The sequence below is a fragment of the Oxyura jamaicensis genome, chromosome 2 (genome assembly GCF_011077185.1).
Source record: "Oxyura jamaicensis isolate SHBP4307 breed ruddy duck chromosome 2, BPBGC_Ojam_1.0, whole genome shotgun sequence".
NCBI classification, from domain to species: Eukaryota; Metazoa; Chordata; class Aves; order Anseriformes; family Anatidae; genus Oxyura; species Oxyura jamaicensis.
This window is the reverse complement of record NC_048894.1, coordinates 136,524,174-136,549,042: the sequence shown is the minus strand read 5'-3', so window position 1 is coordinate 136,549,042 and position 24,869 is coordinate 136,524,174. Positions and strand designations below refer to the sequence as shown.

General features: G+C 39.5%; 1 protein-coding gene across 8 annotated transcripts in view; it reads right to left on the bottom strand.

Moving 5' to 3' along the window:
• Window positions 1-24,869, bottom strand: part of VPS13B (vacuolar protein sorting 13 homolog B) — a 468,066-nt gene that overhangs the window by 362,685 nt on the left and 80,512 nt on the right. For all 8 annotated transcript variants that reach the window (XM_035319261.1, XM_035319264.1, XM_035319260.1 and 5 more), the window contains one exon: window positions 3,262-3,446. In XM_035319261.1, the coding sequence (XP_035175152.1) occupies window positions 3,262-3,446 (185 nt within the window). The remainder of the gene's footprint in view (window positions 1-3,261; window positions 3,447-24,869) is intronic.

Below are 24,869 nucleotides of genomic sequence, written 5' to 3'. Positions count from 1 at the left end.
CAAATTTGTTGCAAGGTAAGTAAGGCACAACATTTAAACAAAGAGCAGCATTACTGTATTTTTTAATGTAAAAACCACATACTCTTCTTGAAATACTCTTATTTATCTGCTCTGCACACATTTTGAGCTCAGTCAGGCAACGACAGTACAGCGTGTATCTTTTTATTGGTAGCTTTAACATAACACACATTACTAACATGGGTGGTCAATACAAATTTTTAGTAGCACAGCCACCTCATTCTTAAATTCTGTAAGAAACCAAAACACAGATTGCTTTGGAGATTTCAAAACATTTTTAAAGCCACCTTTCCTTTGGATGAGTTAGTCAAAAAAACCCTCTCAGACTATCTGATGGAGGCAGAAGTCTACTAACCAACAACTGCAAAACACTTCGGTAAAATGTCTTTCTCCTGGCAGACAAAAGTTTCTGGAGAACAGAGGGAGATTGAAAGGTGGGGGAGATAAGAGTTTTAACCTTCGAGATGTTTTCTCCTGGTATTTCTTGAACCTACTCATAATAAGAGTTTGTACAAGAAACACCTTGAGAGTTTGTTCTGAACCACTACATCATCTCTGGCCTAAACTAGTTTGAAGGAAGTTTTGGAGCAGGAACTATTTCTGCAGCAACCTAGGACAGAATCCCAGACACTAGCTGTAAGTTCTGCTCCTACGTTTCTGGGAATACACAGTGCAGAGCTCCCTTCTTAAACTCCAGCTCTGAGGCCCCCAGCACAAGGATGTGGACTTACTAGAACAAATCCAGAGGAGGGCCACAAAGATGATCAGAGGGCTGGAACACCTCTCCGATGAAGAGGGATTGAGGGAGTTGGGGTTGTTCGGCCCGGAGAGATCTCACTACAGCCTTCCAGTACCTAAGGGGGGCATACAGGAAAGGTGGGGAGGGACTTGGTGTCAGGGGGTGTAGTGACAGGGCAAGGGGGAAAGACTTTAAACTAAAAAAGGATAGTAACTAGATGATCTTTAAGGTCTCTTCCAACCCAAATAATTCTATGATATGATAGTAATACTGGTTGGACCAGAAGCTTTCAGAATGAACAAACCAAGAATTAGGGCAAAACGGCAGACAGTCATTTCATAGTCTTGAATTCACAACTGCCTTCATCTACTTAGTGCAAACAAGAAATACAGAAGTGTACAGTTTATTAGGTCAAGCACTAAGCCATAAACAAGAGAAGATCAAAACAAGTATAATGTATTGTCCATTTACTTTATTGCACGTACTTAGAATTCGTGCTCCCGACTTCTGATCTGCAAACGCATTTGTTAGTATGGCTGTATTACTGCCCATTGAACTGAACTAATTCACAATAATGTGCCTGAATTATTCTAGCCTGCAAAGAAATACAAATTAAAAATACATTATCTTTTTGTAGATGACCTTTATGTACTTGAAGACTGTGGCCCCCCCGGAAACTGGTCAAAATCTGTTACTGTTAGTGTTTAGTAGTGAAAGGTTCCAACAATAAATCTGATCAGTTGATGGTATGATTTTCATAAGCAAATATCAGAACAATCATGTATAACTGTGATGTGTCTGTGATCCTCAATACACATCTGACTAGTGGCCACGCTGATCCAGATACTGGCCAAAATAAGTGACTAAGCTAGATGATACAATACCCAACTTCTTGTGGGTTTGGGAAACCCCGTAATGAACTAGAGGACACCAGTCCACATGCTGTTTGACTCCAATCTTTTTGATTTAGTCTTTTTTACCTCATAAATAAGAATTAAGATTTTCCTCACAGTTTTCAGTTTTGGAGTTACTTTTCTTTAAAGAAACAAAAAGAACAATGCTGGAGCAGAGTTCAATATCAAATGTAAAACCTTATTTTAAAAGCGTATTTAAAGTCTTGACATTATTAGAAACAATTCTAAAAGGCAGAATGCCATTTTAAGAAACAAACTGATTTTTAGATAGGTCTTCTTGATGTCTGTCGGAACAAACATCTTCTGCTAAGAAGCTATAAACTTTACAATTCTTATCTGGGAATTTCCTCCCCATTCTGAGAGTCTCCATTCTATTCAGCCCTGAATAAACAAGGAATTCGATGCCACCTAATGCCTACCTGCAGCTTCTAAATGGGCCACTCTCCTGGAAAGTCAGACTGACAAAATCAGAAGGATTTCTCTAGAATGAGAGGCTTGGCACACTTTTACTACTTTCACCAGTTTACACCCCTTTTTCCCCCCAACAGAGTTGATGTGATAATGATATCTAAATATAAGAGCCTTGCCTAGTTTCAAAATATGAAACCCTTTATTAGCATTTTTCTGACTCCTTCCATAAATCCTTTACTGATAGTACTAGTAAATAAACTTGCATTAAATCCTGAAAACAATATTTAAGTTAATACTCCACACTAATTAGCTTTGTATACTGAACACAGAAAACAAGAAAAGCAAATTTGGTTTGTTTCCTAACTTTCGGCAAAATAAATACATTCATTCAGGGAAACAAGTGAGAAGAGGGAAGAACATTTGCCAGCATTCAATACACTGAACAAATACTCATCCATACTACAGTGATCACAGTCCAAAAACTACTGGATTGAAGACGACTTATTTATGAGCTAGCTAATCAACATAAAGATTTAGAAAAGTAAAGCATTCAGATCATGTATGTTGGTGACAACCTCAGCATTTTATAAATATTCTGGCTAAATAGATCCTTAATTTCTTCCTAAATTCCTAGATGTTTTGCTGAAGCATGACAGGTAGCCAGCTTCATTATTTACATCACATCTGAGACCTGCTATCTTCAGCAGTTTCACAACAGAAACATTCTATTATGAAACGAGAAGAGAAACATATGCAGCCCTTTAAAAAAATTCAACCTCTGTAAGCCGCTGATTAATAAAGCCCTTAATAATCCAGTATTTTTTATCCCATTCAACAGCTTCACCTCTGAATGATCTTAAGTTACAACATGACACCATATAAGGTAGCCAGGGTGGGTGTTTCAGATGAGCGAAGTATGGAAAAATTATCCTGTATGGGAAAATTAAATGCATCCAGAATTTGGTGCCAAGGAGTGAAGCTTGGTGGCTTAGCTTACATCCTGGTTTCTAAGCGTAAGCTATAAATAGCCATACACACACAAAAAATATTTTGTCTGTTAACTACTCTAAGTAAAAACCTGGATTTAAAGCATATAGTTGTATGCACATTCACTAGCAGTGCACTGTAGCATAATAAGGGTATTAATCTAACATACTTAACCAAAAACATCACGTTTACCTGAATACTGGAAAACCTCATTCAGTAAAGCTTCGTTTACCACCACAGAACTGACATTTCCAACAGGATGACACCAGCTCTGATAAATAGTTTGGAGCAGAAGAGTTTGAGCTCTAGTTGCTTGAACTGTCAAATTCGGAAGCTCAAATATGCATTCTGTTAGTGGGACGTGAGCTCGCTTGTTCCTGTTTAAAATATTGAGAAAAAAAAGAAAAATCATTGCTTTGGTGAATAAGAATAACAATTCAAAAAACAAGTCATAGAACAGCAGACTGCAAGCATTTGGCCTGTAAGGACGGAGCTGTGTGCCTGTTAAAATTTCTTCTCATAAGAGCTGATTCTACTTATACTGAAATTTACCCCATATAGGAATTCTGTTACATTCTTTAACTTGACATCTTCCTGTAAAAGAAGAGAGAGTATCAGATGTTTTTAACTAATTATCTCTTGGTTTTAACGTCTATAAATAAAAGCAAGTCACCAAAATAAAAGTGACACACAAAACTGTGCAATTACTAAAACCAGAGAACAAATCTGTCCAATTTTTTCTCCTGAAAATATTTTGAAGCTTACTGTGAGTGAGTAAACAAAATGAAATATAACTAGTGATCCAAAACCCATATATGCAATATCCATACAACTAAATACAACTCAAAAAAAAAGTTCTGTACGCTCATTAAGAGATTCCAAATAGGTACTAATATTTTTCAATGCTTTATAATCCGGTGGGCAGCTGGGGATAGTGGGATGACAGGGCAAGCTGAAGGGCATTCTGTCTGGAAATAAATTCTTCTGCATCTAGTCCAGTATCAACAAGAGGGCTCTACAACAGCTATCAGAAAGTCACTCAATTACTTTCTCTTCCTAATATATCTATTATATATTATACTAGTAATATACTACTACCTAAAATTAAGCAATAGATTGACACGCTACATTCAACAAAAACCACAACAGTTTCTCATTTCCACTCTGGAGCCTTTTCCTGCAGCATTTTTACAACATTATCATCTTTGACCTAATCACCTCCTGCTCCATCACTGAGATGTACTCTATGTTTCAGCATAATTTTCTCCAGTGTCCCCAGCATATAACCCCCCGCACATAGATTAGTTCATCTACATAACTGTTACAGGACAGACCCTTTAAATATTCTGGGTGTGCTTTTTAGAACCCTTCAGAGTATATCAGATTTAATTTAAGGTACTGGAGCATCTCTTATATGAAGAAAGGCTGAGAGAGCTGGGACTGCTCAGCCTGGAGCAGAGGAGGCCCAGGGGTCTCATCACTGTCTGTAAATCCCTGAGGGGAAGGTGCAGGGAGGACGGAGCCAGGCTGTGTGCAGTGGTGCCCAGGGCAGGTGCACAGGAGGCCCTGGGTACAAACTTCTACAAGAAAGCTGTGAAAGAAAAAACACACCACCACTTCTCAGATTCATCACCACCATCATCTAGATGAAGAAGCAGAATTGCAGAGTACCTTCCTTGCTAACACTTCTGGCCCATAAGCTACAGATATCTGCATGATGAATGAAAAATGACTTGGAAACAAGCATTCTGAACATCAGAAGGCTTGTATCAACTACCATGTTGACACAACAGTACAGTCACAGGTAATGTCATCACTCTAAATCTGGACTTGCACAAACAAGCATTCACCTTAAGTCACAGGCAGATCTCCTCCCTCAATTCCTTTTGAACACCAGCAAACAGCCAACTGAAAATCTTTTTATCTCAAACAAGAGGAATTAATCTCAAACTTCACACACCTACAGTATAAACAAACATCCATCTGAGATGGCTGTCTAGACTTAAGGTAAAAGGAAAGAAAACACAAGAAAGCACTTACAGGCAATATAGATCTAATTATTCTAGACCTGAGGATTATATGAACTGCTCTCTACTGGTCACTAAATCTCCCTTTGTAGGGAGTGGGAAGAAAGTGATAATTATCTTAGCTGTGTATGTCTACAGCACAGATCAAAGTTTGATAGATGAAGCCCATCTGCAACAGCTATTTCAGTTGTGCCATGCTAAAAATAAAGGAATCAATGAAAAGCTGATTCTTATGGCAGAAGACACCCATGAAAGATTCTCAGAAAATGGATGTAACTACAGACAGAAGACAAAAAATGCATTTGGTAGCCTTCTGTAAAAGTAATTAGTATTTGTTAGACCAAGGTTATTCAGCCTTATAAAGCTTGGAATCAGAATAGCCAGTCTCTAAAACATGAAGAGGAAGGGGAAGAAAAAAAAGCAGCAGTAGAACTGCCTCTGAGGTGTGACTCATTTGAAGCTAATTACAATTATGCTGTCAGCTTTTCAATTTAAGCAGACAAGGTGTGCACAAGTAAAGGAGTGCACACAGAAAGGAGTACATAAGGTGACTCTGTACTTTGGAAAATCCTTCCCTGTAGAACAAAACGCTACATACCCAAGAAATAAAAAATTATTTTAAAACTGAAGATTAAACCAATAAAATCATTTATTCTGGTGTAATCCTAGTCTTACATAGTATTCTTACGTAGGAATCCTGAAAATTAGATATGCCTGGTTAGCAAAGCTTTTGGAGATATTATATCAAAAGAAATTTAATGCATGGTGACATCAATCTCAACATTTCCTAGCATTGCTTTTATCAAGCCATTTACCGTGATTTTCTGCTATTTAGCTCATTGCAGAAGTGCACCATAACTTTTCCTTTCTATCATTAATAAATTATATTTCCTACTTCTTCTTCTCATTTCTGTATATCATTATATAGGATTAAAATTAACTATCTCAAAAAAGGGTTTCAAAAGACAGGTTCCCTAATGTAAAATTTAGAATGAAGAAAAGAAAGAAAAACTTTTCCAACAATATTCTGGACAAACAATTACACAATTATTCCATCTAAAATTACACATTTGCATTAACAAACTCATGTATTATAAAGTTCTGTGAAGAGCTGTCACAACAGTAGCTTACAATGCAACAGTGGAAAAGATTTTGCTTTAAAAGTTTGGCTATTCATTTAATACATATTACAGCTACTGTACTGAACTACGTGAAACTTAGAAGTTTCACATAAAATATCCCCTTATGGGTAATATCAGCGTATGAAATATTTTCTTTGAAATAATATGCAAATTCTAAGCTTATTGTATTTTAACAACCCCATAGGAATATGCTGGACTGTTCTTTTTCAGATGACTTTATAGGATAGGAAGTTGAAGAAAATAAATCCTTTTTTACAGAAAAAAAAAAAAAAATCAGGTCCGTAAAGGTGTGGGGAGGGGGAAAGTATTGTACCATGTGTGCAGCAAATGTTGCTAAAGGAAATTTTAACTAGACCTGGCTAGTGATGAAAGCGCATTTATAATTCAGGATTTATTATAATAGTTTTGAAACACAAATAATGCATTTAAAAGAACTTAAAATACAAGCTTGCTACCAAACTGCACCTGTTAATACAGAAAATCTCTCGTTAATAAGGTACGGAGCTATATTTAACCATATTTTATGGCCCAAGAGATACATTCAAGCAATAAATGAAAATACAATTATTTATATTTTTTTCCATAAACCCGGTCAGATCTGTGTTTGGGTACTGTATCATTAAAGTGCATTAAGCAACTGAAAGTGACTTCATATCAAAACTCTTCACCACATTAAAACAGTTATGACACAGTTGGATTCTAAAACCACTACTTCAGCTGCACTGTAAAACTGTAACAATACAAATAATTCTTTCTCAAATCTCAAATCAAACTCAAGAGTTAAGATGCAGTTCCGAACATATGCTCATTTAACCGAACAGGTTAAAAAACTACCAATTCAAACACTCTTCTCTAGGGGAAAATAAATCCTAATGTAACTAGCGGGATAGACTACTCATTAAAGCTCAACTTGGACAAATTCCAGAATAAATTTAAGGAAATATGAACAAGCAAGTCTTGCTGTGTAGTGGCATGGAGTGAAAATGAATCTGTCCTAATTAAATGATTTCTAAATACACTTTGGTTGTACCCAGTTTGCTGACAAACTGTAATACAGACTTGCTGAAATATTTGGATAAATCTGGCGTACCATTAAAGAAAATAGTTTTCTTCGCTATTTTTGAATGAAAACATGAATCGGTCCTTATTATACACCACGCACAGGCAGCAATATAACCAATCCATGTTAAGTTCACAGGCCTGCTATGAAATATTTTCAGTTTGTAGACTTCAGGAACAGCAACTCATTCTTTTAAAATCAACACCTCAGAATGATTGAGAGAATATAGCGGTGAACAGCTGGCTCCAGAGGTTTATATAGAGTCCCTAACTGCAAAGCTGGAACCTGCAAAATGTTTCCAAAAATTTAATTTTTGTTATTACTCATATCCTGGACAGTAAAAAACTATTAGTTCATTTTTTCCAAAATAACAAAACCAGTAACCTGCTACTAGAACCCAGCAACTGTGCCTTAGAAGAACCTGAACGTAATTTACATGTCTAAATAACTTCACTCAGCATTTGTACACCTTTCCTTCTGTGAGAACAGAATGTGTGTGATGGCTTCATGTTTGACAGGAACAAAGGTTTCACCTACGCATATACACCAAATCTGATCCTTTACATCAACTTAAATAAGATGACCGTTTTGATCCTTTCACTTATCATTTAAGTAGCTGCTACTAGGTCAGGCAAACAAATACCAAAACTCTGAAGGCAGCCTGCAGGTAGAAGAAAGAAAAAGGAATTTAACCACTGTTATGAATTTAATTTTTAAATGCAAAACTTATGTCACTGTTCCTCACGATAAAAACCAGTCATACCACACAGCCACAAATACTGCCACAGGTTTTTGTCTTAGGACAGCAACACAGAGTTATTTGTGCTAGAGAACAAAGTCTTACTACCAGAAAATAATTAAACCAACATTGGAACACTTAATTCCAGAAATATCTCCAAGATTCATGCCTTCAAAACCTCTTCTGCTGTTCTATAGATTTCACTACAGGATGCCTGACCTCTTATATCATCTTCTATGCAGGTGAGACAGATGCACCCATCTTCTTTCTCTTATTTGTACCAAATACTGCTGATCATACAATTTCTTGAAAGGGAGAACACAATGAACTTGGAGATTTATCAACCTTTCTTTTTTTATGAATAAAAAACTTCATGCAAATTTCAGATATAGGATTAGAAGAGAACAATACGATCACTTCTAAGCTGACTATTGTGTAGCTTTTCACTTGTTTAGCATCAGTTCTTGAATTGAAATTGTCAGTGATGAAAAAATCTTTGTCAAGTGTTAATTCATACAAGAACTTCAGAGAAACTGATTTCCTTCAAACAACTGTGAAAATAAAACAAAGCAGGCCAAGTCCAAACTTAAATATATCTTAGGAAGAGACTAGAAAAATTTCTCAGTTCTCAGTGCAGTGGGACTTTTAATAGTACAATGGAATTGTTGAGCAAAGAAAAAAATCAATGCATTATTACGAGAACAAAAATGATTATTAAAATCAAATATCTAAAAAGGAAGAAACCTTGCCAAAACAAATCCAAAGCAAAAAAATGCAAGAACCTGGACATCCATGTTAGGATCTGTAACCTTCCTATCCAAGGAACTGTAACTGTAACCTTGGTTCACTTTTACATCATTTAGGTTTTGTTACAACCAGACATTAAAAACGATGATTGATACATGACAGTAGTATTACAGGTTCGTGAAGCAACCAGGAAGCGAGAAGCAGTGAGCTCAGTGGGATGGTTGCTGTCACTTCATCTCCTGTGAGACACCAGGAGAAAACACTGAAGGCAGTAAGAAAAAACAAACACCTGGAACGTGAGGAAAGGAATTATTAGTTTTTGTAGGTTTGAATCCAGCCACATCAAACATTGGATGAGTCTTTCTATCCACTGGAATAAAAGTTTGAGAAGGCAAGAAAGCAGCCTACCTCTACTACAAGTTCACTCATAGGCAACATGCCCCAAAATGCAACACATTTGAACTAAAACCCTTGTTGACAAGGGAAACTTGTTGAACAAGGGAAAACCTAAAAAAGGGTTGGGTTTTCAGTCTTATTTATGGGCACGTTATAAACAAAGGTGGCTGCTGAACCTGTAATGCAGGAACTCATTAAACCCGCAGCTGTATTAGGAAACCATATTTAGGAAGTTTACACCAAATTAGGCTTCCTGGCTTTGCTCATGAGTGGAACAGATACCAAGGATTTGCATTCTCACCAAACTGCAAGTGAAAGTCAGTCACTAACTGTTCAGATAGGAAACTTACCTCAGAAAATGTGATTAATGACAATTTTTTCTTTACTCACATATTAGATATCTATTCTTTGTTTCTTCAGGAAGGTCTGCCTTTTTTTTTTTTTTTGAGTCTAGAAATCTTGTTGTCATTTATTGTAGTTATTAATGAGGAAAACAGAAGGGATATGACATTTAGCTATGTCCAAGTAGATGCAAATATAAGGACCAGCAGAAATTTGGCATTCATAACTGACAAAAGATCAAACCATGCTAAAAAAGACAAAGAAATCTGGAAAGCAGCAAGGACTTCCTATACGAAACCACTGGCTTTATGAAGGTGGCACAGAAGGAATCAGACACTGAGCGCTTTCACACCTACTATTTGAGGTATGCCTGGTTTCTTTTGAGGAGAACTAGTCTGCTGGTAAGTGATAGCTTCCTGGGGGAGGTGCAGGGGACGGAAATCCATGGGAACTTGGACATGCAGCAGCTGAACAACTGCAAATGACCAAGACCACCAAAACAACCAGAGGTAACAAGGGAAAAGTAAAAATCACTACCATCCATAAGTCTCCAAAAACCAAAGATTTGTATTTATAAAAAGAAAGAAAGAGTGTTGCTTTTTTTTGTAGCTTTTGTAAATCAAGTATCATTGCTTTAGATACTGTAGTGTAATCCAATCTCAGCAGCCACAGCGGTGGAACAGAGCTCGGGGAGCTGCCGTCCCATAAAGTAGCCTACTTTACTGTCCAGACACACAGCCTCTCCCCCTCCCTCTCCCTTTTCCCTTTTTCCTCTCCTCCTTCCCCCTCCCACAGCCTCCCAGAAGCAGCAGCAACAGCCTTTAAATCAATCCTCTAAACCTGCCACACGGAGCCATTTGGTTGCCATTAGCAGGTAAAACAGGGAGCCAGAAGGGCTCAGAAATATGTTGGTGCTCACTGAGGAAAACTGCATTGACAGAGTCATCTGCAGGACGTGATGGCATGGAACAAGTCAGACACGAAAGCTGCTGCCATCCGACAAGGAGATCTGTGCTGAAATTGGCGTTATCAGGAGAAGAAGAGTTGTGACCGTGGCTGCCCTGGGAAGAGCCGTGACTTCCACCTTCCTTTCATGCTGTCAGAAGTAAAAGCATTAGCTCTCACAGAATCCGTCCCCTCCAACCTGGGGGAAATTCACACAGTCAATTCAGCAGCTAATAATAGTCATTTACAGGATATTTTTATAAGACTGAATTACTATCAGCACAAAAAGAAAGATTTTTTGGGGATATAGATTTCTATCTAATATAGATTTCTATCTAATATGGTCTTTTAAAATTGCACTCCCCATTTTGTTTTTATGTTAAATTACCTTTCCTGCACTACAGGAAATAGTTCCAGGGAAGCTGCAAAATTTGGCAGCTCAAATACAAGTTAGTTACCTCCTAACAAATTTATTTCAAAAGGTAAAGATGTTTAATTTCCAAGTCCATTCCAGTCCGTTAATGATTTCCAATATCAGACTTTTTCTACCCCAATGTTGCATGCAACTTCCATCTTTGCTATTTCTTACAATTCTTTGGAAGTTATCATACATGTTTTAAGATTACATATATATTACTCAAGAGAGATAACCTGAAATACTCCCCAGCTCACGGGCTCTATATATGGGGAAAACATTCTCATTTCCCAGACCACAGCAGACCAGGTATGAGCCTACCCTCTAGTCTGGAAACGTCAGAAGAACTGTAGTCCAGAGACCCACTTTATCGGGAAGAAAAGTGGTTACCCCATAAATCAATCTTTCTCCAAAGGATGCAGCTGTGAAGATTTCTCAAGAACGCAGATATGGGGAACAAAGGCTTTGTTTTCTTCTCATCTGAAGACATCTCCTTAAGTAAAGGATATTAGCAAGTCTTGCAAGCTAGGAATAGTGACTTCTGAGAGATGAGATGGAGGAATGTAAGGAGAAAGGAGAAAAGGAGAAAAAAGGAGAAAAGGAGAAAAAAAGGAGAAAAGGAGAAAAAAAGGAGAAAGAGTAGCCTCTTTCTGGGGAATAAGGATGAGGAAATGCTTTGCGCAGGAGCAGTCACAAGGACAGATCCACAGACTTTGCTGTCTCTCAAAAAGCTGTCTAGGTAATTTAGCATCCTCCTAATTGTTGTGGAAATAAGACGGGAAGAGATAGAAGAGCATACTGGCATATGAGAAGGAAAGAGATACAAGAAGGGCCACAGATTTATCTTCCACTCCAAGGTTTCACAAGATAGGAAGAAAAATAATCGGGGGAGCTTAACAGATTTTGGATGAAGGAACAAAGATGAAGAAAAGACGATAAAGAAAAGATTTTTAAAAGACAGAAAATACAAAGGAAGAGAAACATCATTTGAGTATTTCTTATAAAATGTTCAGGTGACAGGAAGAAGAACATCAGGAAAATGCTGAAGTGTAACCATATGCTAACACACACACACACCTTTCTTTCCCTCCTTTGCGAATTTCTCACATACACCATTTTAGAACGTCGAATGTCTTAATTCACCTCTAAGTGGTCATGTGAAAATTGGTTGAAATTGGAAAAAATGTGACCAAATTCAGGTAAATTTGCTTAGTTAGACATTTTCTTGAACATTATTAACAGTTGCAAAGTTCTAAAAGCTGGTCCACAGCTCTCCAAGAGAAGCACAAAACCACCTTTTTGTTGCTACTCTGAAAAAGTTCAGAGATCTTTGAAATTAGCAGTTTTCAATTCCCTGCCAAAGATTCAAGAGCAGAACAGAACCCCAACTTCAAGTAAAGACCTAAATAAGAAACTTTTTCCAAAGACATAAGCTGGATTTTCTCTGAATTTCTTCTGCTTAGGTATATTGCTTATTTTGTTTCATAAATTGATAGAATCTTTTGGTGGTAAAAGATGCATTTAGAGTGAGAGACTTAAGGCTGCTTGAAATTCTGGCAATTTTTTTATAGTTAGATCATAAAGGTCAGAGAGGTAAGAAGGTCCATGTATTTGAAGTACTCTTTAGTAGCTCTTTCATAGAAACTGTCAGGTTTCCAAAATAGCAGTGTCTCTCTAGAAGCCTGACTGTGGAAATGCCTTCTTGGAAAGCAGGGTGGGTGGTTCATAACGGGCGCATTCATAAAGGTTCGTAAAGGCCCAGTACAACCCCCAGTGATGCACTGCCCATGTCACAGCGGGCAGGGGGTGCCCCCATGTCACAAAGGGCGGGGACGGCCTTGGCCCCGGAATGTTGGCCCCAACGGCCACGCAGGCCTGTGATGGCTGACAGGGAGGCTGCTCAGCTGCCTGCTCCTGCTGCTCCAGCCTCAGCTCCAGACAGAAACTCAACAGGAGGAACCCAGCTCCTCTCTCCTCTCTCTTCAGGCCCTCACCTCAAATGGCTCTCAGCGCCCTACAGGACCCTGACTGAACCACCGCACACTCCCGGCCTCTCCTTTCCAGCACTGTGCTGGACAATTGTCCATGCCCTACAAAAGAGGTAAGATCGCCCCAACCCAAACCCTATCGCAGTCTCACAGCAAGCAGGACGGTGACACGATCGGGCCAGGACAGCAGTGACTGCTCCATCGGGATGACGGCACATGGACGGATGTGGTGAGACGTTCAAGACCCTCTGGCACAGAGTCAGGGTCAGCCCGTGGTCACAGGGGGATGCTGCTGTGTTTGCTGCTTCTTCTCTTTCAGCCAGAAACACAGCGATGGGACCAGACCATGGCACACTCCTGGCTTCACTGCCCTCGACAACTCGGCTGGAAGGAAGAGCTGACAACGCTCTACAGGACAGGTTAGATCTCCCCAACCCACAACCATCAGTCTCATCACAAGCAGGACAGTGATACCCTCAGGCCAGGACAACAGTGACCGCTCCATCATGACGACGGGACACGGACAGCCTCGGTGAGACTGTTGGAGATCCTCAGGTAGAGAGGCAGGGGCTGCTATTGGTCACGGGGATGCTGCTCCGTTTGCTGCTGCTTCTCTTTCAGCCAGAATCACACAGTGATGGGACCAGACCACGGCACACTCCTGGCCACTCTTCCCTTGAGAACTCAGCTGGAAGGAAGAACTTCCAATGCTCTACAGGACAGGTAAGCTATCCCCAACCCAAGCCCTACCACAGTCTCACCGCAAGCAGGACAGTGACGCACTCAGGCCAGGACAACAGTGAGTGATCCGTCAGGACGACAGGACACGGACAGCCTTGGTGAGACACTAGAGACTCTTGGGCAGAAAGGAAGGGGCTGCCTATGGTCACAGGGGGATGCTGCTCCATTTGCTGCTTCTTCTCTTTCAGCCAGAAACACACAGCGATGGGACCAAACCACAGCACAATCCTGGCTTCACTGCCCTCAACCACTCAGCTGGAAGGAAGAGCTGACAATGCTCTACAGGACAGGTAAGATCACCCCAACCCACAACCTTCACAGTATCATTGCAAGCAGGACAGTGAAATGCTCGGGCCAGGATGGCAGTGACCGCTCCATCAGGAGAACGGGACGTGGACAGCCTCGGTGAGACCCTGGAGAACCTCAGGCACAGAGGCAGGGGCTGCCCGTGGTCACAGGGATGCTGCTCTGTTTGCTGCTTCTTCTCTTTCAGCCAGAATCACACAGCAATGGGACCAGACCATGGCACACTCCTGGCCACCCTTCCATTGAGAACTCAGCTGGACAGAAGAACTTCCAACACTCTACAGGACAGGTAAGATCGCCCCAACCCACACCCACCACGGTCCACAGGAAGCAGGAAGGTGACCCGATCAAGCTGGGACAGGAGTGGCTGCTCCATCAGGATGACGGGACACGGATGGATGTGGTGAGACCTCGAGACCCCCGGGCACAGAGGCAGGGTCAGCCCGTGGTCACAGGGGGATGCTGCTCTGTTTGGTGCTCTCTTCTTTCAGCCAGAATCACACAGCGATGGGACCAGACCATCGCACACTTCTGGCCTCTCTCCCCTTGAGAATTCAGCTGGAAGGAAGAGCTGCCAACACTGCACAGGACAGGTAAGCGATCCCCAACCCACACCCATCACGGTCTCCCAGCATGCCAGGAGATGACATGGTTGGGCTATGATGGGCATCTCCTGGCTGGCAGGGAGATGTGAGATAGACGGCATGGAATGAGGCTGGGAGAGCCTCACTCAGGGATGCAGGGGCTGACCCTGGCAATGGTGTGGGGCTACCCTTTTTGATCTTTTTCCTTTCTCACCCCATCACAGAGCCCCGAGCACACCAAGCTCTGCCACTGTCCTTTCCCTCCTCTGCCCAATCCCTCCGCGGCCACTGACCTGAAGGCTGGTGCAGCTTTCTACAACCACAGCCACCGGAGGAGCAGGAAGCACACAAGGACCCTGTCTCTACCCAGCCGTAGTCCTACAAGCGCGCCAACCGGCCCCCAGCTATGGACAAAGAGAGCTCGGCATACCTCCGCACACGCCACCCCACCCCACCCATCGTCTTTCTCAAACATTGCTCAAATAAAGGTTCTGTTTCACAACCTCACTGGCTGCTTTTTCCTACCCTTCTTGGGGAAACCTCGGGGGGCTTTGCCTGTTGCAGAAGGAGCGAGCGCACCAGCCTCCGCTTCTTCAGATGGTGGCATCAAGAGACTTTCAAAGCAGATTCAGTGTCCTAATCTAAGAGCAGATTCGGCAGGCGCGGGTCTGGAAACCAGTGTGCTCCCTCTTTCACCAGGGGACCACACGTGTACAAGGAAGGAACAACATTTAACACAAAAACCTCAGCTGCTGTGATGGAACTGCTTGAGGAAATGCCCCTTCCTGACATGCACTCTGCACCCAACGTGCAGCCGCTGGGGGGGCTGCCCCGCTGCTGGGAATCAAAGCGAACCATGCTTTCTGCCTGGGAAATTCAGTGCCTCTCATAGCTTTGCTGCACATTTCTTCCATGCACCAGCCTTGCCACGGCTGGCCATCACAGCTCACTTTAGGCCAACTTCTTCCTAGTCAGCTTGGCCACCTCCTGCTTACAAACTTTAATGTTCTGCCTCTGCATACACAATGGGAGATTTTACTCTGCATACAGCTGTAGGTCCCAGATTGATTTGAAGTCCCAAGTTAAACTTCATAACCTCCTCCACAAAGATTACAGACAAATAAAAGAGACTATTTCCAAATGACCATGTCATGGAAATGAAAGAATTGAAAGAATATTTTTGTGTTTTGATGTGCATTGTTAACAGGTCAGAGAAAAAGAGGGATGTTTCCTACAACCTAACAGTGTAATCTGGGAGCTAGTCCACTGGATACCTGAAGGTCTGCTCAGAAGATTCTCCTGTCTACACCCGTCTGTACATGTATTTTAGTTTCCACGAGCTTAGGTACCATTATAATAGGGTTTCCTACGGAAACTCCCAACTCCGATGGCATTCATTTATTCCTAGGGTATTCTATTAGAACAAGCACCTTAATGTGAGGCAACCGTCTTGGTTCCCAGTCGTAAGGGGAATTGGATGCTCTTTGTAACCGAGTTAGAAATGGAAACCAGATTGATTTGGTGCACCTGTACTGAAAAGGTAAAAAAATGTGTGAATAACTTGGATGTGCACTAATTCCTGACATATGTTAATTAGAGATTTACTGGAAATGAAAAATTTGACTCTCCAATATTTTCGTCTCTCCTCAAATGCCACATTTGCTTCCTGATTTATCTTCCTGACTGTACTGGGTCTGGCTGGAATGTGAACGTTCCCTGCAGCAGCCCACACAGTGCTGCGCTCTGCACTTGTAGCTAGGACAGAACTGGTATCACACCAGCGTTGTGTCTGCTGCTGAGCAGTGCTGGCACAGCATCAGGACGCTCTCTAACCCTCTAGGGGGTGGGCCAAAAAGTGAGAAAGAAACATCACCAGGGCAGCTGACCTGAACCAACCAAAGGGATATTCCATACCATGTGATGTCACACTCAGCAATAAAAGGTGGAAAAAGGAAGAAGAGGGGAGGGGTGGGCTCTCGTTGCGAAAACGTCTGTCCTCCTCCCGAACACTGGCTACGTGCGTTGAGGCCCTGCTTCAAGGATGTGGCCAAGCACTGCTCATTTGTGGGAAGTAGAGAGTAATTTCTTTCTTCTGCACTTCCACATAGCCTTTACTTTTGTTTTTTCCCTTTCCCCCTCTCTTTTCCCATTTCCCTTTTCCCTTAATTGAATTGTTTCATTAATAATATTTCCTTAATTATTTTTTCCCTTTAATTAAATTATCCTTATCTCAACCCATGAGTTGTTCTTTCCTATACTTCTTCCCCTCCTCATCTAAAGAGGGGGAGTGAGAGAGCAGTTGTGGTGTTCAGCTGCCTAGCACAGTAAAACCACCACAAGTATATCAAAAGCTTTTTTAAGCAAAACATTAGCTTGTTATGTTAAATCTCAATAAGTGCATAATACAAAGTCAATTTAGATTTAACAGTAGTTGTAGTCTGCAAAGTACAATCTTATGCACTGATTCCAGAATTGACTTTACATTATTCCTTCTCAAATGCAAGATAAACTTTGAAGCAGATTCTCTGGATATATTTTTTTGCATTTAGTTTTCGTCTATCCACTGTGAAAGTCTCAAGTCTGTCATCACAGGCCTCTCAAGCCTTAACACCATCAAAATAATCACATACACTCATGCTGAAGAAAAGATACTGCCGATAAAACACTGCATCAGAGAAACATTTTCTTGCTGTCATGTATGTACACAGCCAAATCTAAAAGAAATGCTGAGGTATAACACTTACTTCCAAAGTAAGACACTAAGCCATTGCCAGCACTGAGTATCAAAGGAATAGCCAAATCATACTTACCACATATATTTCCTTCTACTGAAATATTTATTTAGTCATTAAACTTAAAATAAATGCAAGTTAAATATCACCAAACAAAAATAAGTAAAAATGTACTTTTAAATCTCAAGTTTTTCTTATAAACATACATTGTAAGTGATTTCTAATGGATAAAAATTCTAATTATCATGGTTATCAAATTCATCTGAGCCTGCCACATCAACATGCTTACAAAAGTAGGTGCATTATTTAAGGCTAGAGAGTTTCTGGTACCTCACTCCAGGCAGAACTGAAGCCTACCATCCCACGCAAGCTCTACAGAGGTAAGGACATGCTATGACTGGTCCAGCAACACAATAGCCCTCCATTATCAAAAGGAAGATAACCGTAAGAAGATGAAATTGACAATTCTATACAGCTTATTCAATAAGCAAATAGCGTACTCAAAAAGCATATAAACAGAGCACTTCTGTGAAGGATTATTTGCTACACGAGGTGAATAATACCTTTTCAGCTACACTGTTCTACAGGGAACTATACGAGAAGTCTTAATGCTTGAAAAAGTCAATCTGTTTTTTTCCTCAAGTTACAGAATTGGACAACTACAAATTTCTTAAAACACTGCTTTCATCCAGAACAATTCCCATGACATTTTCTTAAAAAGAAACTGCAAAGACGTAAGTGAAAGGGGAAAGGGCAACTGTAACACTAAGGTACACTCCTTCAAAATCTATGTAACAACCAACATTTGAATGGCTCTGGCTAGCAGGATGGCAAAACAGTTAGGCCTCATGCCCCTTAGTTCCAGCGTGTGAGTTTCAAGCAGGCTATATCTTTATTAACCAACTAAACATGGCCAAGTGTTACCATCAGTAATCATCTGTGACCATACATCTGTTTACCTGTTAGCTAGTTCCCTGCCATAGTTTTGGGCCATGGCAGCTCACAGTTTCTCAAACAATGCCTAAGCCATGATGAAGGGACCAACCATGCCAAAAGCTCTCCACAGTCTGAAGCCTGGCCTTATCTTCCTTAGTTTTGTTTATTTTTCCCCCTTTTTGTGAGGGAAAGTGAAGGAAATAATAGGTAGGCTTGTGGACTCAAACTGAGCCATGACAGTTCACTGTTTTCTGGAATGTTTTATTTTGCAGTTTAGACACAGCCTCAGATTTTATTTCTCTTCATGATTCAGTGATACAATGAAAGGAGCAAAAAAAATGAAGCGGCAAATTGCAGGCAAAATTCTAGGGAAAGAAAGGCCAAACTCTGTGTGTAATGAATTGCTACCGACGGACCTACAGAGGCTAGAGTTGACTCAGGTAAAGACTCAAAGCAAAAATCACTGGAAATCCTAACCATTTTTCTACAGATGGTGGTAGCACTAAGAGAAACAGAACTTCCAAATACATCCAGCAAGTAAAGTTTATCTTAGGGATTCAATTTTTCTTTAGCATTGACTCTAAAAAACAGTACTCCAGCACTATGACAGTAAGTTTTACATCTCTCTTGTGAGTCACAAGTAAAGCAAAAAGCAGCTTTAACCCTGAAAACCCTACAGTTTTAACTACATTCCATTAACGTGTTCTTAGAACTAACGTCAGCAAATACCGATGGCAACAGTTACTAAAACCAGGATAATGTATTCATCATGTGCAATCACTTTCTTTGGACAGGTATTAGTTAATAGGCTTAATTTATTTTCAATGAAGAGCCTTGACAATTAATTAGTCTAAATAATTAGACTAGAAACACTACAGATGACCAACCTTTGCATCAGCTTGGCTGATTTTCCTCCTCACAGAAAATAGTGAAAAATACAACTGCTTCCAATTTACATTGATTAAAAGTTCACTTAACAGACTTGCTGAATGCTGTCTGCCACATCTGCTGAGAAGCAGTAACTTCAGATCTGGACTTGATTTAAAAAAAAAAAAAGTTAAACTTGAGGTTTTTAACTGAAGTTAATTTGTAGTCACAGTCACGTGGCAGAAAACAAAACCCCTCCTGGATTGAGGGTCCTTCTTGGTAACTGACTACACGTCCTTCCAGAAGAGCACAGCTGAAAGTACCACAAAATGTTTGCGTTGAACCTTGATACATTAATAACAATGCAGATTAGAAAAGATTTCACAGCATTAGCAAAGATTCCTTAAGCATCTTCATCCTTATACACGAGCACAGCCTACTTAAGCTTCTATAATGAAAGAGATGTTATCAATGAAGATCATCCTCTTGTCAAGACTATTAACCACCCTAGAGTGCTGTTCCCCATTAACTATGATATATTCATATACCTACTCCTCCAACAAGGATGCAGAGCTGCAGTGAAGACACCTACCAAAAAAATCTGATTTAGTATTAAGGTTTTTTATGCCTTTTCTAGGTGATGGCGTAGAAGTGCATGAAGCTGAAGTAATTCAGCATACTACCTAGGCTGATTGTTCACATCTGAGGCAATTTGACACAACCACCTCTTCAGAGCCCAAGAGAATGCCTGTTTCTGTCAGTTCTTGCACAGCCCATATCACTGGCATATCTCAGCAGTTCAAGCAGGCTTTCACACATGCTAAGTAACTCACATGACTGTCTCCTCTGTCCCATACGGCGATGGCATCTGTTCAGGCATGCAATCTCAGATATTTTCCGTTTCGAAGGATACCCTGAATTTTCATCTGGCAGTTAGATCCAATTACTGACATAACTAATAGTCACAACTGAATGCTACGAAATGAGTTTCATGTGTTTCCAACCTGTTTCTGCTTCTGACCCAGGAACTGAGCATGCCCTTCAACTGCCCATGTGAAACATAATCCACGTTCAATCTAAATTGACACTGCTCTTGATTTACTGTGACTAGTCAATAAAACAGGCTGCCAAATTCAAGACCCAAGTGTCAATTTATTGGAAAACTTCCTAGATTTATGATCTAATGTTCACAGTCTTTGGATATCTGCCTCTGCGTTTCTTGCCAGCAAGGTCCACTTGCCTCTTACTAGCACACAATCGCACTGAACTGTACAATGGCTGCATCTCACAGCCCTCAAGCTCACAAACCTACTGAAATTCCTAGTTCAAAGCAGCACCACTCTACTGGACTTGCCCTGCCAAAAGGTTTCAATCAATTCTGTAACAATGAGAGTTCACCTGATCCCCCGTTATGCACTTTCAATCCTCTCTTCAGCATGCAGCAAATCCTAACAGGTCCTATTGTCATCTCAGTAGTACCTTGATGGAAAAGACCACAACAAGAGGAGCTAACTTCCTCTCTAAACAACCTCTTACTGTTCAACAAGCCACATCTTCATCCACCACACGACCTGTGGATCAACATGCATTGCTCTTGCTCTGGTCAATTCATTGTGGTACCATGAAGAGTACACAAACATTTTCAGGATGACCAAGAAGGCACCCAAGAGCAGATGCACATCACAACGGGATCCCTTACTGGATACTGTAAGGAGTATACTGATGATGAATTTTGCTAAATACAGTTGTGTGGCACACCACTACGTGGCTTTGATTCAACTAGGGACGTTTGCCTTAACATAATGGAAGCAAACAGAAGTTGTATAAAGATTAAAATGTGTTTGCAGAAACAAAGGCTTAGCAGTACTCTAAGCAGTAGTAACAAGGTCTTCAGAATCCTCTTGTATTTTGTTATGTTAATATTAAATTTACAAATTTAAGAAGTTAAGATCAAATTATGTGTACAAAACATCCGCTTGGCATCTACGTGGCAATAGAATCAAAACAAAAGCTAGAAATAAAGACGTAAAAAAAAAAAAAAAAAGTAACAGGCTGCTGGCGAAACATGTTAATCAATGTCCTGGTATAATAGTTAGCCAAAAGGAGTTATAACCTAGCATGCCCATCTAATGCAGATGTAACAGAATCTGCAGACATAGTAAAACATTTACCTTTACAGGTAAATCTGTGTTGAAATATTAAGAACAGCTACATTAACATTAATGTTCTTAAGGCATCATAAAAATAAAGTGTGCACACATATATCCTGCATGAGGGTCACTATCTAGATTTCTGCTGCAATCTTTCAGTATTTTCAGGACACACATTAATAAAATAACTCTCTCAACATTAATCCCTACCTGTAACAAGTGAAACAAGTATCATCATATCTCTGGGCAGCTGGCAGCTGAAATGCCCAGTATTTGATGCATACAACTTTTAACAAGAAAGCAAATCTTGCAGCTTTTGTCAATAATGGGCAGATCTTCCCATAAAAGCACTGAAGGAAATAGAAATATGAAGACAGTAAAATCTTCAAACCGGCTATGGTGGGTCATATTTAGCTCTATGTCATTGCTAGCCTGAACAAATCTAAACTGGTCCTCAATATTCAAGAAAGCTCCTACATCCTAGATTCATGCACTGAGTTTGTTCAGGTGGCTCCCTGTTCAAGATGTAATTAACTCCTAACTTGTATACTTTATCCAGGGGTAACAGCATTCACTGCATGCAAGTATTTCAGCACTCCTAATATTATTTCTTTTTAAAAATAAGCAAATCTCCAAAACCAGCTCTGGTCTCAAAGTAAGAGAGAAGAGACTCACTCTGAACGCTTCAAAATGAGCTACTGGACTAAGTAACTGAATGGAAAGGATGCAGAGAGCAATCACGTCACCCTAGTTTATATCCTTACTCCACCAGGTTTCAGAGTCTCAAAGGCTGTCACAGATGGAGACAGGGACAACCTTCCCAGAACTGATAAAGGATGATGAAAGTCTAGAATGCTTGCCACAGGAAGGGATTATAGAGAATACCAAAAAAATGACACACAACCAGACCAATTTCTAGCTCAAGAAACACATGGATGACACAGTTCATATTTACCCAGATATCAGAGAAAAGGCTATTCGAATTCGACATTCTTTCATGTATTTAAAATTCTTTAAATGTGCAATAAAGTAGTACTTTATAAGTTTCAGAGGGTTATAACACTGAACTGTCCTACCCTGAGTTGTCTCATCTGTTACTACAGAAATTGTAGCCAAAAAGAAAGAAAAAAGATCAGCTAATTCCTCTCAAGATTTCTGTTTGGCCATAAACATTCTTGTCATTCATTCTGGGCTTTTAACCATATTCTGCTAATTCTCAGTTGTTTTTAGACATCCTCCTGAAAGCTTTGAAAGCTGCTTTACAATCTGGCATGCAACACTACATAAAGTAGTTGTAAAATATTGACATTAACATAGTATTTTGCATCTTGTTATGCTTGACAAAAAAGACCAGATGTTTTTACTTAAATACAAAAATAGATTAGGTATACAACAATTTAAAAGATGTCAAAGACTTAGTTAACTAGTAAGCTTGAGCAAATTTCTTTTACAAGAAGAAAGTGTATTAACTGAAATTAAAACAGACATCAATCTAGCAAATAAAATGAAACAGCACTTTTGCTACATTAATGGTTGTTTACTGAAATTTACTGGGTTGATGTTGCTCAAATTTTATCTATTAGAAAGTTAGAAAAGTTTATCTGCTAAAGTTTTTTAAAATAAATATTAGTACAATATTTAATATACTATTTACATTTTTAGATTATTATATTGAAACTAGAAAAGAAAGCTATTCTACTGATTTATGTCAGAAATATAGTTGAGATTTTCACTGCTAACTCAAAACATACTACCTGAGGGATTCCATAACAGTTCATAAAATGTCTTTGTTTTTAAAAGGTATGGTCTGTGGTATATATTTTCTAGCAAGAAATAGAAGAACACATGTAGCATCAGATGTGTGTACTTTAAGAAACTCTGGAATGTGAAATCTAAAAATCCAAATAAAGCAGGTGGTATAATTGGTGGGGGGGGGGGGAATGAATTTAAGTTTAATGACATTACCAGGTTATCCTACCAGACTACTTCTCACTCACTGCATGACTTCAATGAAGCTCTCAGTCTTCATGCTGATTTCGATTTAGTTCAAGTGCTATTTGATGCATTTCATCTGGAGTTTTATTCACTTCAAACTACACTTCATTTAACCTGGCTGCTGCTGTACTCATTTGTTTTTCTACTTTATTACCCGCAAATTGGTGTTGCTTAGTTCAGATAAATTGTTGGAATAAGTTAACTTTATATAATTATTTCACACTGTTAATAAATAAACAACCTTTAGAAAGATCGCATGTCACAGAAGAAAGTGAGAAAACTGCTATGGATTTTTTTTAAATAGCTTTTAAATCTAGCAGTGGTCTCACAAGATCTACTAATAAATGCTGATAGATGATTTGCTATTTTAAGGCAGCAGCATCACCCCCACCCCTTCAACTACTGCTTGTTTTTATTTTTCCATGTTATGAGTCTACCTGTTTTTAGTCTACCATACTCCATTTTCCAGCTGGGCACACATCATAATATGATGGAGGAGTGGGGAGAGAGAGCATGAGACAAAATGTGATGGCAAGCATACAACAGTGCGTGTGACAGAGCACAGGAAACCAAGCATGAGCAAGATATTGAGTGCGGTAAGTGCAAGCACATGCAAAAGACAGCATACGTGCACTTACAAGAAAGCACCAGGACTTGAATACCATGAACTTGTCGAAGTATTTTTCAACCATTTTTCATCTCTAACATAAGAGTTTTCCACAACTAGCCACAGGTCTTACAGCATACTACATAAATCTAAGTTTCTATAACACAATTTCTACGGTTTACTAATAAGGATCACAAACCAGAGTTTAATGTTAAATGTCAGTTAATTGTCAGCTGTCAATCCTACCAGAGTCCTGAAGTGTTCTGATTACCACATGCTTAATATTGCTTATCCTGGTTTATTTATTTATTCATTTGTTTTAGTGAAACACCACAACCACAGAGCAATTCATTTGAAGTGGTTAGTACTCTTACAATTTATTGATGGAAAATATGAGAAAGTCAATTAGGCTGCTACCACCTGGTGGTGTTCTGATTATGCTAAAAACCTCTTATATTTAGCATGGTATCAAGGCTTGTAAGAGAAAACCTAATATATTCTGAATATAAAGCTAAGAACAAACTCAGTAGTAGTCCTTTTTTCTTTTTTTTAAAGTAATTCAGGAAGCTTTCACAAACAAATTACTGTGACAAATCAGCAATACAATGCGGAATGTTTGAAGCCAAAATATTTAACAGATTACCCTGCTTGCCTGTTATTTTATGTAAGAGATTTCTCATAAGGATTTAGTCATAAAGAAGTATTACAGAAGTCATTACAGTACAAAATAAGTTATTTTATATAGCTCATTTCATAGTAAAACAATTGTTTTCAGAATGAAGATATTTGCTTTTAGAATCTGAACTACTAGTATGAACTTAAGTGATCACAATATTAAAAATACTTTAAACCATAACAAACATCAGAAATAACCATCTAGTAGAGACTGTTCTTGGGGAGAGGATTTTTTTTTTTGGAAAAAAAAAAAAAAACTGAGTTTAAAACAGACCTGACCTGTTCACTTAAACCCATGAGACTTTCCATCATTATGTAATTTTAGCTTTTGTATCCACCCAATGAAAAATGGAAATTGGTTCACAGGAATTCTACCAGGTTTAAAAGAAATCAATTTACAACAGAG